The following is a 12,666-nucleotide window of genomic DNA, read 5'->3' as shown; positions in this document are numbered from 1 at the left end:
ACATGTATATGCAGGTGTGTGTGTACATGTATATGCAGGTGTGTGTGCGCATGTGTATCCAGGTATGTGTGTGTGCATGTGTATGCAGGTGTGTGATGTGTGCACAGGTGTATGCAGGAGTGTGTAAGCGTATGCATGTGTATGCAGGTGTGCTCAAGTGTTACTCCTCAGGAGCTGTCTGCCTTGTTGAGACAGACTCTCTCATTAGAACTTGGGGCTCACCAATTAGACTTGCCTACAAACCCAAGAAATCCACCTGTCTCAATTCCCTAACACTAGAATTAGCACATTCCACTGTGCCTAGGCCCCTTTTTTTTTTTTCTTTTTTTTGTAAACAGTGAGTCTAGAGATCAAACATAGATTCTCACACTTGTCTGGCAAGCACTTGACTGACTGGACCATCTCCTGAGGTCCCATTTACCCCATTTCTACAGATGAGAACACAGCTCTTAGAGTTAAGGAATGAGTACAGGTTTGTAAGGCTGTGTGGGGCTTGGGAGCAGCTATGTCTGACTTTAATGTCCCTGCACAGCCTTGATGCTGACGGGTGCCAACTGATGCTTCCATGGAGAAGTTCAGTTCTACTAACCCTGAAGCTTAGCCAGACTCTGCAGTTCATGTGAGGTGTCAGGCAGCTGGCAGCCCAGATACACTGCAGGTGCTGGGTGCAGGGCTCCAGTGGGGCTGGTTTTCTAACCATCAATCTGCTGAGGTTCCAGTGTCCCCTGGAGGGAGAGGCCTCCCCTGGAGTTTCCAGGAATGAGCCACCTCTGTTAGCCAAATTGGCCAGGAAGCTGGAATAGCTGGGAGTGGCTGGGGTTGAGTGGCCATCCCTCAATACCTCTGAAGTTTGCTAGAAACACAATGTGCTTCCTTTCAGTCAGGGGTAGTTGGAGTGTCCGGTGGCCAGACCTGCCTCTGAGAGCAGGGGCCTCTGCTGCAGAGCCAGCAAGTACTCAGAGCTTCCTGGTTGTCTTGTCTGCTCAGCTGACCCTCTGGGATGACAATGGTGAGTCTGCCCTGTCCTCTGGCACCTGGCACCCCTTTTTCATGACTCCAGGGACACCATTCACACTGCCCCTTTAAGCAGTGTGCAACTTTCATGCCCCATATGATCCTTTCCAACTCCACTGCACAAAGATACAGAAGAGCTCTACCTGTAGGTGACCAGGGTAATACATGTGCCATTAGCACAGCCAGCAGAATCCACATTGTCATGTGAAGGCTCCAGCCTTTTAGGGGTGATATGGCTTCTGCTTGGATGTCGGCAAAGGGCAGGGGAAAGGTGGTCCCTGGCTCTGTACCCTCTAACATGTTCTGGAAGGTAACCACTGGTAGCAGTGCAGTTTGTCCCATCTTGGGTGTTTTTTTGTGCTTCTATGGTTGTCTAACTCCTTCTCATTTTCCTCCTGGCACTGTTAGCAAGATCTTTTTCTCAACAAGTCCTTTGCTAGCCTTGGTGGTCCCTAGTCTCAATGAGCACCTTGTCCAGGCCTATCTAGGCTCCTCATGGCCTCTAGTGCCCCTGCCTGTCCCCTCATATTGCATCTGCCTGGTGGCCTACAGCTCTCACATGTCCACACTCATCAGAGGTGTATGCCAAGGGTACATGCTAGACTTACCTGGCTGTACCCCTCGGGCATCCTTAGTCACCTAAGCCAAGTGGTTCTCAACTGGTGGGTCTCAACCCCTTTTGTACCATTAGAAAACACAGAGATTTACATTACAGTTTTGCAACGATAGCAAAATCAGTTAGGCAATGAAACAGTTTTATGGTTAGAGGTCACCACAACATGAGGAACTGTATTAAAGAGTTGCATCATTGGGAAGGGTGAGAACCACTGACTTAAGCCATCTTTTCCTCAGCCAGCTATTCCAATGTGTCCTCTTTCCATCCAGATCCCAACTTGAATGTCCCAGAGTCTCCTGTGCCCTCACACCACCTCCAACCCACATAGCACATTAAACTGTGAGTCACTGGCCCAATGTGCCAGAAAGTCAAGTCATATACTTACAGCCTGTTGTCCCTCTTGCCTGTGCCAGAGGTGGCTTTTTACTCCTCTGAGTGTCATCAGGACATCTCTAGGTTAGGGCAGCTTCTCTCCTGACCTCGTGCGGAGGCCAAGTTAGCCAAGCCTTCTTGCAGTAAACCTACATCTGAGCAAATGGCTGTTGCGTTGTTGAGCACTTCCTGTTGGGTGTCAGAGCTGGGAGTACTTGAACACTGCTTTAAACGCCCCACCCTTCTCTGGGTAAGTGAACACTCCTACTTCTTAGAAACGCAATGGTCCTTGTTCATTCTGTTGCCATGACCAGCAGTGTCACCAAAAGCCACTTACAAGAGGAAAGCGTTTGTTAACTAATAGATTTCAGCTCATCACTGAGGAAGGCAGGGCAGGAACTTGAAGCCAGGCCTGCTTGCTATTCCACACAGCATCACCTCCAGCAGAGGAGCTCGCCTCACACCAAGGAACAGTAGAAGGAGGAGGCTGCTCTCCAGCTCACTCAGGCTCTTGTCTTCTTCTACAGCTCAGAACCACTTGCTTAGGGGATGGTGCAGCCATCATTGGGAATGTGTGAGGACCAGAGTTTGGATCCCCAACATCCACATAAATACCAGGTGGATTTGGGGGATCTCCTATAATTCTAGACTTGGAAGGCAGAAATGGGGCATCCTCAGAGCAAGGGGCTAGGGAAACTAGCCATATTAGTGAGATCTGGGTTTGATTTAGAGCCATGGAGGATTTCACCTTGGGCCTCCACAGTACACAGACAAATATGCACACATACACAAACACACCAACACATACAGACACACAGACACACACAACATCACACAGACACACATGTACACACATACAAACCACACCAACAGATACATATAGACACACAGACACACACCACATCACACAAACACACATGCACACATACAACATACACAACACATACAGATGCACACACACAGGCACACACCACATCACACAGACACACATGCACATACAAACACCACACACAACACATACAGATGCGCACACACACAGACACACATGCACACAAACACACAACACATACAGACACACACAGAGAGAAACACATGCAAAAACACACCACACAGACACATGCATGCGTGTACACACACATCACACAGACACACATGTGCAAACACACACACAGACACACATACATGTATACATGCACACTACACACACAACACATACAGACACACGTTCACACATACACACACATCACACAGACACATGCACACATGCACACACATACACTCATATACTCACCACACATACACAACACATACACACACACATGAAAATGGGAAAAAATATATATATATTAAAAAAGCAAGGTGGATGGCTCTTAAGAAATGAGGTAGCCAGTTTGTGCCATCTTGGGCATTTTTGTGTGTGTCTGCAGTTGACTAAATCCTATTTCATTTTCCTCCTGGCTCTATTAGCAAGATCTTTTTCTCATCAGGGTCTTTGCTAGCCTTGATGGGCCCTAGTCTCAATGAACACCTTGCCCAGGCCCATCTAGGCTCCTCATGGCTTCTAGTGACCTCCACACACACTCATACATGCACTCTACAAACATGCAAGGATGAAGACACAGACTTCCCCCTTTGCATGCCCCTCCCCTCTTTTTTCCACCCTGTTCCCTCAGCTGCATATCCGGCCTCTGCTGCCCACGATGGCTCAATGTGCCTTCATATATGCTCTTCAAGAGGAGCAGCTGGCTAGCCTGCCATCCCCAGAGTAAGTCACTCTCTCTGAGGAGTACTCTGGGTGAAAGGTCACGTGGAACACAACACAATCACCTAGGATGAATATGCTTCCCTTGTGAGGTGGGGGAGCAGAGGCGCTTGTTCGGGAATTGTTGGTCAAGGATCATAGAGATGCCCCCTTCCTTGCTAACTCAGATTCTTCCTGCAAGGCAGAAGGGGCCAAGCAGAGAGCACCAAGAGTTACAACAGGGTTTCTGTACAAAGCCCCTTTTATTTTCTCAGCAACGTGAAGTTCAATCAGAAAGTTGCCGTTCCAATTTCAAAGCCTTCAGCCGATGAGGCCCCTTGAAGGGTTTCTAAGGCTTCTTCGGAGATGCCCCCACACACACACACATGGCACATGGCTTGGCACCAGCTTCTTTATGAGCAAGGGAACGCAACTCCTACTTTCCTACCTATGATTGACAGTAGTAGAGTTCTAGTTATTTAGACTGCTGAGGTATACTTCCTCTCTCCAACAGAGATGTCACAGCTCCCACTAGCAGCCTCCCCCCCCACTTAGTGGTCATCTTAGAGGAGGGGCAGCCAAGCCTTGTCACCAAGTTCCCTGGAGACACCTTTTCGGCCTCCTTTCCCCCCCACCCCCCGCTGCCAAGTGACAGGGGGCCAAGCTCTTTGTTTTTGAAGCTGCAGTTTGAAAGGGACCAGAGTATAGGGTCCAGTGTGGGACCATAGGGCCAGAGAGAGATGATGTCATCGTCTAAACGCTGGGCAGAGCAGATGCCCCCTTCCCAGCATGCACCCATCATTCGAAAGGTTTCCCTACCTAGGTGTCCATGACCATAGCCATGTAGCCTTGCTGTGTACCTTGCCCTGGAGACTTCAAGAGGAAGAACTTCTTACCCTGGAGGCTCTCTGAACACAGAGCCCCAAATCTTAAAGAGAGTGAGGAGCACATTTCACAGATGGTTCTGCCGACCTCAGCTTTTAGCCTCAGCTTTGAACTAACCTTGTTTATAAAGTGACTCTGTATGGCCAAACGTGGAGAGTTCAAGACCAGCCAAAGCTACATAGAGAGTCCATATCAAAAAATGAAGACATGCAAAAGTAGAGGCTAAGGTTGTAGCTCGGGTGATAGAGAGCTTGTCTAGCACTCATGAAGCTCCAGGTTTGGTTCCCCAGCACGGCACTAACCAATCCTGCAGGGATATCCCACACCCGTAGTCCTTGAGAGATATAGGCAGGAGGACCAGGAGTTCAAGGTTATCCTGAGCTACATATCATCTTTGAGGGCAGCCTGGGCTACGTGTTCTAGAAAGAGGCAGAGGAGACAGAGTGTCAGCATGCCTATCAAGAACCAGCCACATAGGTGTCTTGTCTGTCACTGTACCTGAGATCTGGGAGCTGAGCCAAGCAGAGAGAGGGGAAAGGACAGGGAATGGTGGAGAGCAGGAAAAAGGAAAGAGAGAGGAACGGGGAGGCATCTGTGGTGTAAATGGTGTCAGCTGAGACATGCAGCTGAGGGCTCCTCAGGAGCATCTTGGGTAAATAAATGTAGGTGTGGGAGGCTCAGGTGGCGTGCCCTGTGCTGGGCACGAGCTGGGCAACTTGGCGTTGACTCTGCCCATGTCCGGGGAAATGACTAATAATCCTCTGTGAGAGCTGATAGAGACCAGAGACGGTCAGAGGCTTGCTCAAGCCACACAGCCGCTCTGCAGAATGATGGAACTAGAATGGAGGTCTGTGTAGATTCCAGACCAGGCTTGTCACCCTTCCCTTGAAGCTCCCAGGAGGCCTCACAGTGTGGTCTTCACTGGAAATGAGCAGGTCTCGGCACTCAGGCACTGGAAGGACTGGCACTAGGAGGTTATCTGAGCTCTCAGCCTTCTGCTGTGTGAGGCTCCCTTGAGGATGTGGGAGGAGCTAGACCATCATCAGGCCAGGGACCTAAAGGGGTTTCCTGACTGCAGAACCCTGCTGGGCAAGCCAGGAACAGCCTGCTGGAGCTCAGCACTGCTCAGAAGGCCCTGGTCCCTCTTCCTGCTGTCCCCAAGGGGAACCTGGACTGAGGGCGATACCAGGAGCAAGAACAGGTCTGAGGTCAGCTCTGAGGCTAGCCCTGAGGTTAAGCTGTGGCTAGGCAGGAAAAAAAGGGCATGGCCAACTGGCAGAGACTGGAATGAGCAAACACAGCACCTCCCTATGGAACTGGAATCTGGAATGTTCTACTTTGCAGGGACAGCATGATTTCTATAATTTCTTACTGGGATGGCTCTGAAGACCTGTAGTATATTTTTCATACCATATTTTAAAACTGATCTTTCCTCCTCCTCTCCCTCCTCCTCCTCTTCCTCCTCCTCCTCTTCCCCTTCCTCCTCTTCCCCTTCCTCCTCTTCTTCCTCCTCCTCTTCCTCCTCCTCCTCTTCCTCCTCTTTCTCCTCTACCTACTCTTCCTCCTCTTTCTCTTTATTTTTTTCTGCCTCATTAGCACTCATCCACAATAGTATCTGTGACATCAAAAGTCTGGAATATGTGTTATTTTTTCTAATGTATTAAAATAACACACACTGTTGAGTTGTAGTGTGCATGGGACCTGTTGGGTTGATGTGTGGGTCCCGCCTCTGTCTTGCCACATATCTAGGACCTACCTCTGTTGGGGACAGAGGTGCAAGAATTTGATTGCATTTACTCCACTCTGGTGTCAGACAGACATAGGACATCAGGCTATGTGAAGCTGAGGGACTCCACTCGGGGGTGGGGAACACAATTTGAGGTCCCGTGGGAGCCAGAGTTTATGGCTTGGGGGTCCCCGGGCCAAAAGGTGACCGGGAACCGGCTGGTTCTCTGGCCCTTGGGCCCCAGCCCAGAAGGGTCAAGAATGAAGTGGGGGCATACGAGCTCGATTGGCCCACAGGAAGAGGAGAGGGGGTTGGGATGAGCTAAGGCTACGTCCTGCAGGATGAGAATTCCTGGCTTGGTCACTGCGGCACACTTGGCTGTGGCGGCTGCTCGCTTGGCTTGAGTGACTGGGTTGGTCTCTGTGACTGGGAATGCAGAGTTCTTAGATGAAGACCTGCTCCAATGTTCCCCACAGTGGGTGCCAAAGAAGAAAAATAGTCCATGGTCTTAAGACATTTATTGTCATGGTGGAAAAATGGATGAAAACTATACCCCCGTTTCTCAGGGCGGGCCTGAGGTTAAATACCTTTTGCAAGGAGGAGGGTCTGGGAAGCAATGTTTAATTGGCTACACGCCTCTGGCCTGTAGGTACCTAATTAATATGGAGATCTGTCTTGAGGCTCTGTGACCTGTAGTCTTGCCCTCTACCTGTGGAGGGGCTAGTGGGTGTTGTCCTACATGGCTGAAAGGCCCCCACTCTATGGAGGTCTTTGGCCTCCTGTCAGGAGCCTGGAGTCTGGGAGCATGGCAAAATGCATGCCGTCCCTTAGGATCACCCGGGGTCTCCGTCGATTTCTAGCTGGTGCTTGACCAGAAACCATGCTGTCCTTTCACGGTCCTTCAATACACTTGCTAAAAGTAAATTTTCATCTCCCAGCACTTGGGAGGCAGAACCAGGCATTTCTCTGTGAGTTCGGGAACAACCTGACTTACACAGTGAACTCCAGGAGAGTCAGAGCTGTATATTGAGGTCTTGTCTCAAACAAAAACAAGATTCCTTCTTGACCTTTTGGCTAAGATCAAGTGCACAGCTTGTGAGCCAGGTCCATGGTCACTGCACAGAGCCTAACTGAGTGCTTGCTGTGTGTGGCCCAGGCTGAGCTCACTACAAGACTGGTATGGCTTCCCTGCAAAAGGCACCACCCCATAGAAGGTCACCATAGTTCCTCCACTCCACTCACTCTCCAAACACATCAAAAGTAGAACCTGCTGACTGGTCAGAGCCTAGACTATGAATGGTGGTCAGGGTCAGCTGAGGAGGGCCTCCTCTAGTCTATAGAACAAGGACTCTCAAACTTCAGGGTGCTTCTGTGTCATTTGGGGGTGGGCAAGGGGGCAAGGAAACTGGGTCAGCTTGCTGAGTGTTGGACCACACTCCTAAAATATTGCAGTGGGTTCTTTAGGCCCAGAGTGGGACCCAGGAACAATATTTTCAAGAAATGACCCAGGAACTCAGCGACTACCCCCACTGTCGGTGGTTCTGACGTGGGTGATCTTTGGAGGACTTCATCCCAGACTCAAAAGGCCCAACACCCAGTGCCTTCCCCTCCAGGACACTCATCTGTGTGGCCTTGTCTCAGTCACGTAGCCTTTCTGTGCCTGTTGAGGAGAGTGTTTTGTTAGTGGCAGCAATGAGCTGTGGAACAGAGAGGTTTTTGAGGGCATGCTCATGGGGGAGAGATTCTAGAAAGAATCAGAGCAGGAGGTGATGAAATACGGTGGCTTGCTTCCTTGAGCATAAGGTGATGCTCCCCCCTCTGCCACTAACGTTGTCCTCAGTAGTAAACATGCAGCCTCCTTAACCTCCGGGGCTGAGTGAAATGAGGTTGGGCAGTCAGGACACCGTCCCATGTGTGGCTGGCTTACCGTATCGCATGTCATTATCATTGGTAGAGAGAGGAGGACGCTACACTCTTTCCAGAAGATGGTTGGGCATGTGGACCATAGCAGGAATGTTGTGAACGCTCTCATGCCAGGCTCTGTGTCAGCAAGCCCCTGTAGGCAAGCAGCCAAGCACATTCTAGGTCACGTGCTCTTGGTGGGTCCATTGCCCCTCATCCCTCCATGAAAATGGGCGGGCCCAAGGGACCCATTGCTCCCTTCACCTCTGACTCTCCAGTGCCGTGTCCAGCTCCTCCATGAAGTAGTGGTCAGCCTAACCCTGCCTCTGCTGGTCCCTTGCAGATGTCCTGGCGACCGCAGTACCGAAGTTCCAAGTTTCGGAACGTCTACGGGAAAGTGGCCAACAGGGAGAACTGCTTTGACGGGATCCCCATCACCAAGAATGTACATGACAACCACTTCTGTGCAGTCAATGCCCGCTTCCTGGCCATAGTCACTGAGAGCGCAGGAGGTGGCTCCTTCCTCGTCATCCCGCTGGAACAGGTAAGTGGCCCTGGTTGCCCTGAGATTCAGACTGAGAACAAGGCTGGACTGGGGAGGCCTGAGATCTGTGCATCCAGATGAGTCTCTGCCTGGAGGACTGGATCACACCTGTCTCTGGGGACAGCTTGGGCCCTGCCATTCTATTTCAATGTCCATTTGGTATAGAGCTGGAGGACAGCAGAGACAGCTATGGGTACTTTTGGATCCGCAGAAACCTGTACTCTTAGGGAACTGCCCTCTGCTGGGAGGCTGGCCACCATCTGCTGAGCCCCTGGTGCCCACTTCCTGCCTGGAGGCTTTCACCACCGGGCTGCTTACGTGGCTGCCACAGGTTAAACCCACAAAGCTTCCTGCTGCGATTTTGTCGATTTTGTCGATGTAGCCATCCAGGCACAGTCCCAGGAGGCCCATGGGAGGTCACGCGCCTCAGGCAAAGTGCTTGCTGTCAGTTTTGCTTGTTTATGCTTGAGTTCCCGGTCCTAGCCTGACTCATCCCAGCTCCAGGAGGAGGTGCTCATAGAAGAAAACACTGGTTCTAGATACGCAGTCAGCTGGTGGCAGGACAATTTCCAGGCTTTCTTCCCCCAGAGGAAGCACAGCTTTGGGGATGTATAGGACAGGTCTCTTTCCCTCCACAGGGCCAGCTACAATGTCCCTGAGGACACAGCTAGATGTCATAAAGGTCTAAGGAGCAGTGACCTAGTCGCCGGAGGAATGGGCTTTCCCCACCTGCCAGCCAAGAGGCCTTCCGGTGTCTCTCAACAGTTCTGCCCTTCGTTTCCCTGAACTGATAAAGCAGGGTCATAGCTACTCATCCTGCATTGGCCACAGGGTCTCAAGTAGGAACAGATAGACATGGATGTTGCCCAGGAGCTGCACTGGCAGTTACCTTGGTGACAGTCACTCTAGAGCCACACAGTAGAGATGGATTACTGTTTCCTTACTAAAGTTGTGAGCTCAGCTTATGGATTTCTGAGATGCAGCTTGCCTCGCCTTCCAGACCAGATCAGGTCTCTTTTATGGGGGCTAGCTCAGCTCCAGGCCGCTGTGTGGGCCTGTGGATCCCTGGGATGTGGGACGCAGCCACTGCCTGCACCATGCCATGTTCTGTTTCATAACTCACCAGAGTCAACACTTGGTACCTTTCTGTACAGCAAAAGTTCTTGATGGAGTGACGATATAAATGTTTAATGTGTGTGGGGGCAAAAGAATGGGGAAAGGAAGAAAGGAGAGGAGAGAACCTGGCAGGTGGTGTACAGCTATAATTCCAGAACCTGGGAGGTTGAAGCAGGTACATATGGAAGATTTTTATCAAAGGAAGGAAGAGAAGGAGAGAGGGATAGAACAGAGAGGAGTGATGGTATATCGGAAAAAAAGTAGAAAACATTTTTAAAGGTTTTTTATATTATTTTTAAAATTATATTTATTACTTTGAGTCTGTGTGAATGTATGTGATGTGGGGATGTATGTATGTGTGTGGGGTGTGTGTGCATGTGTCTGTGTTATGTGTATGTGATTATGTGATGTGTGTGTGTGTGTGGTGTGTGTATATGGTCTGTGTGTATATAGTCTGTGTGTATATGGTCTGTATGTTTGTGCAATGTATATATATGTATGTGTGTGGTATGTGTATATGTGTATGGTGTGTATGTGTGACATGTTAGCAGTGTGTATGTGATGTGTGTATGTGGTGTGTACGGATGTGGTATGTATGTGTGTCTGTAGTATGTGTATATATGTGTGTAGTGTGGGTCTGTGTGTGTCTATATATGTGTCTATATATGTGGTGTATATGTGGTCTGTGTATATGTACAGTGTGTGTACATACGTATGCAGTGTGTATATGTGTGATGTGTTAGTGGTGTGTATGTGATGTATATATATGGTGTGTATGTGTATGGTATATATGTGTGTATGGTATGTGTGTGAGTGTGTCTGTGGTGTGTATGTAGTTTGTATATGTGTGTGGTATGTGTATATATGTGGTGTGTGTGTATGTATATGTATGTGTGATATGTTAGTAGTGTGTGTATGTGCGTGTGTGTGTGCATATATATATATGTGTGTGTGTGTGTGTGTGGTGTGTGTATGCATGTGTGATATGTTAGTGGGGGGGTTGTGTGTGTATGTGTGTTAGAGTCTGTGCCATGATGATGCATGTGTGCAGTCAAAGTCCTTTCAGAAGCTAGTTCCTTCCCTCTGTCATATAGGTCCCAGGTAATGAATTCAGGTCATCAGCAGTTGGCAGCAAGCCCCTTCATCCACAGAGTCACCTCACTGGCACCAGGAGAACTTTTTAAAAATCATGCTGTGTGGAAAAGCTTGGTATGCCAAAGCATCTCCCCAAACCATCAGGGAAGCGATTGGTACAATAGAATGTATTTTTAAACAACTAAGTTCCTGTACTACAATGAGGCGCTAGACAAAGTTAAAAGGAAACCCAGGCTTAAGCAGAATGTTTTCAGTACATAACAAATGAAAGGTTGTATTTGGAACATAGAAAGTTCCAGAAAAAAATCAGTACAAAAGGAAAGTGGACAAAAGACCTCCATAAGCAATTCACAGAAGACGTTTTGTAGACAACGAGGAGGTTTCGGAGTACCAGAGAACAGGTGTGCAACCCTGTGGAGAGAGAACATGAGTAAGGAGCCCGGAGATGCTGGGAGGCCCTGTTCACCTCTGAAGACACATGGCTACCAGCCAGCATTCCATCTCGAGAATCTGCCCAGCTGGGGTATATAGAATGTTAGCAAACAGACATGGAAGCATAAGCCTGTGGTCCCAGCACTGGGGCAGCAGAGACGGCTACATACCAAATTCCAGAACTATAGCAAGACCGTGTCTTCAACTAACAAGCAAACAAACGAATAAATAAGGTGTCTCACATGGTAACACACACATCTAGAATCCCAGGGCTCAGGAGGCTGAAGCAGGAAGATCACACGTCCAAGGCCTGCCTGAGGTACACAGAGAAGTACTCAAATGTTTGCAGATTTAAAAAGAAAAATTGAAGCAGAGTCTCACTATGTGTAACTCTGGCTGGGCAGAAATTTTTTATGTGAACCAGACTGACCTTCAACTCACATTGATCTACCAGCCTCTGCCTCCTAATGTTTCTAGCATTTTTAACCTCCAGACATCATCATCACTATTATTATTATTTTCACCAGTAAACAAAACAAAACTTCTCTGTCAAGTTGTGTCTTAGGTTTCCATTACTGTGAAGGGACACCATGACCACGGCAACTCTTATAAGAGAAAACATTTAACTGGGGCAGGCTTACAGGGAACATGTTGACAGGCAGCCATGGTGCTTAAGAAATAGCTGAGAACTACATTCTGATCCACAAGCAGAGAAAGAGAGAGAGAGAGAGAGAGAGAGAGAGAGAGAGAGAGAGAGAGAGAGAGAGAGAGAGAGAGAGAGAGAACTGTACCTAGCATGGGTTTTTGAAACCTCAAAACCCACTTCCCATACATCCTCCAACAAGGCCACACCTACTTTAACAAAGCCACACCTACTCCTTTTAATCCTATCAGAGTTCCACTCCCTCATGATTAAGCATTCAAATGTATGCGCTTATTGGACCCATTCTGATTCAAACCACCACAACTTGCTTAAAAGCTTCTAAATTCTGTACTCTGTACAGAGAAATTGTCCTCCCTGGAAACTGATACATACACATACACACACACACACACATTCACACACACATACAGTCCTCCCCACCCCCCACCTCCCACATGCCCATCTGAACTTCATCTGTTCACCTTCCTGGGGTACCACTCACAGGGAGCAGGTACCCTGATTCACAAGCATACTGTAATAGTGAAAATTTGCATGCACCCTGCAGGCCTATCATGGAGGA

General features: G+C 49.0%; 1 protein-coding gene across 1 annotated transcript in view; it reads left to right on the top strand.

The window, feature by feature from the left end:
- Positions 1-12,666, top strand: part of Coro2b (coronin 2B) — a 111,654-nt gene that overhangs the window by 38,731 nt on the left and 60,257 nt on the right. The window contains exon 2 of the mRNA XM_028780308.1: positions 8,600-8,800. Within this exon, the coding sequence (XP_028636141.1) occupies positions 8,600-8,800 (201 nt within the window). The remainder of the gene's footprint in view (positions 1-8,599; positions 8,801-12,666) is intronic.

This window comes from Grammomys surdaster, unplaced genomic scaffold, assembly GCF_004785775.1.
Source record: "Grammomys surdaster isolate TR1022 unplaced genomic scaffold, NIH_TR_1.0 368, whole genome shotgun sequence".
Taxonomy (NCBI): Eukaryota; Metazoa; Chordata; class Mammalia; order Rodentia; family Muridae; genus Grammomys; species Grammomys surdaster.
This window is presented reverse-complemented; position numbering and strand designations above follow the sequence as displayed.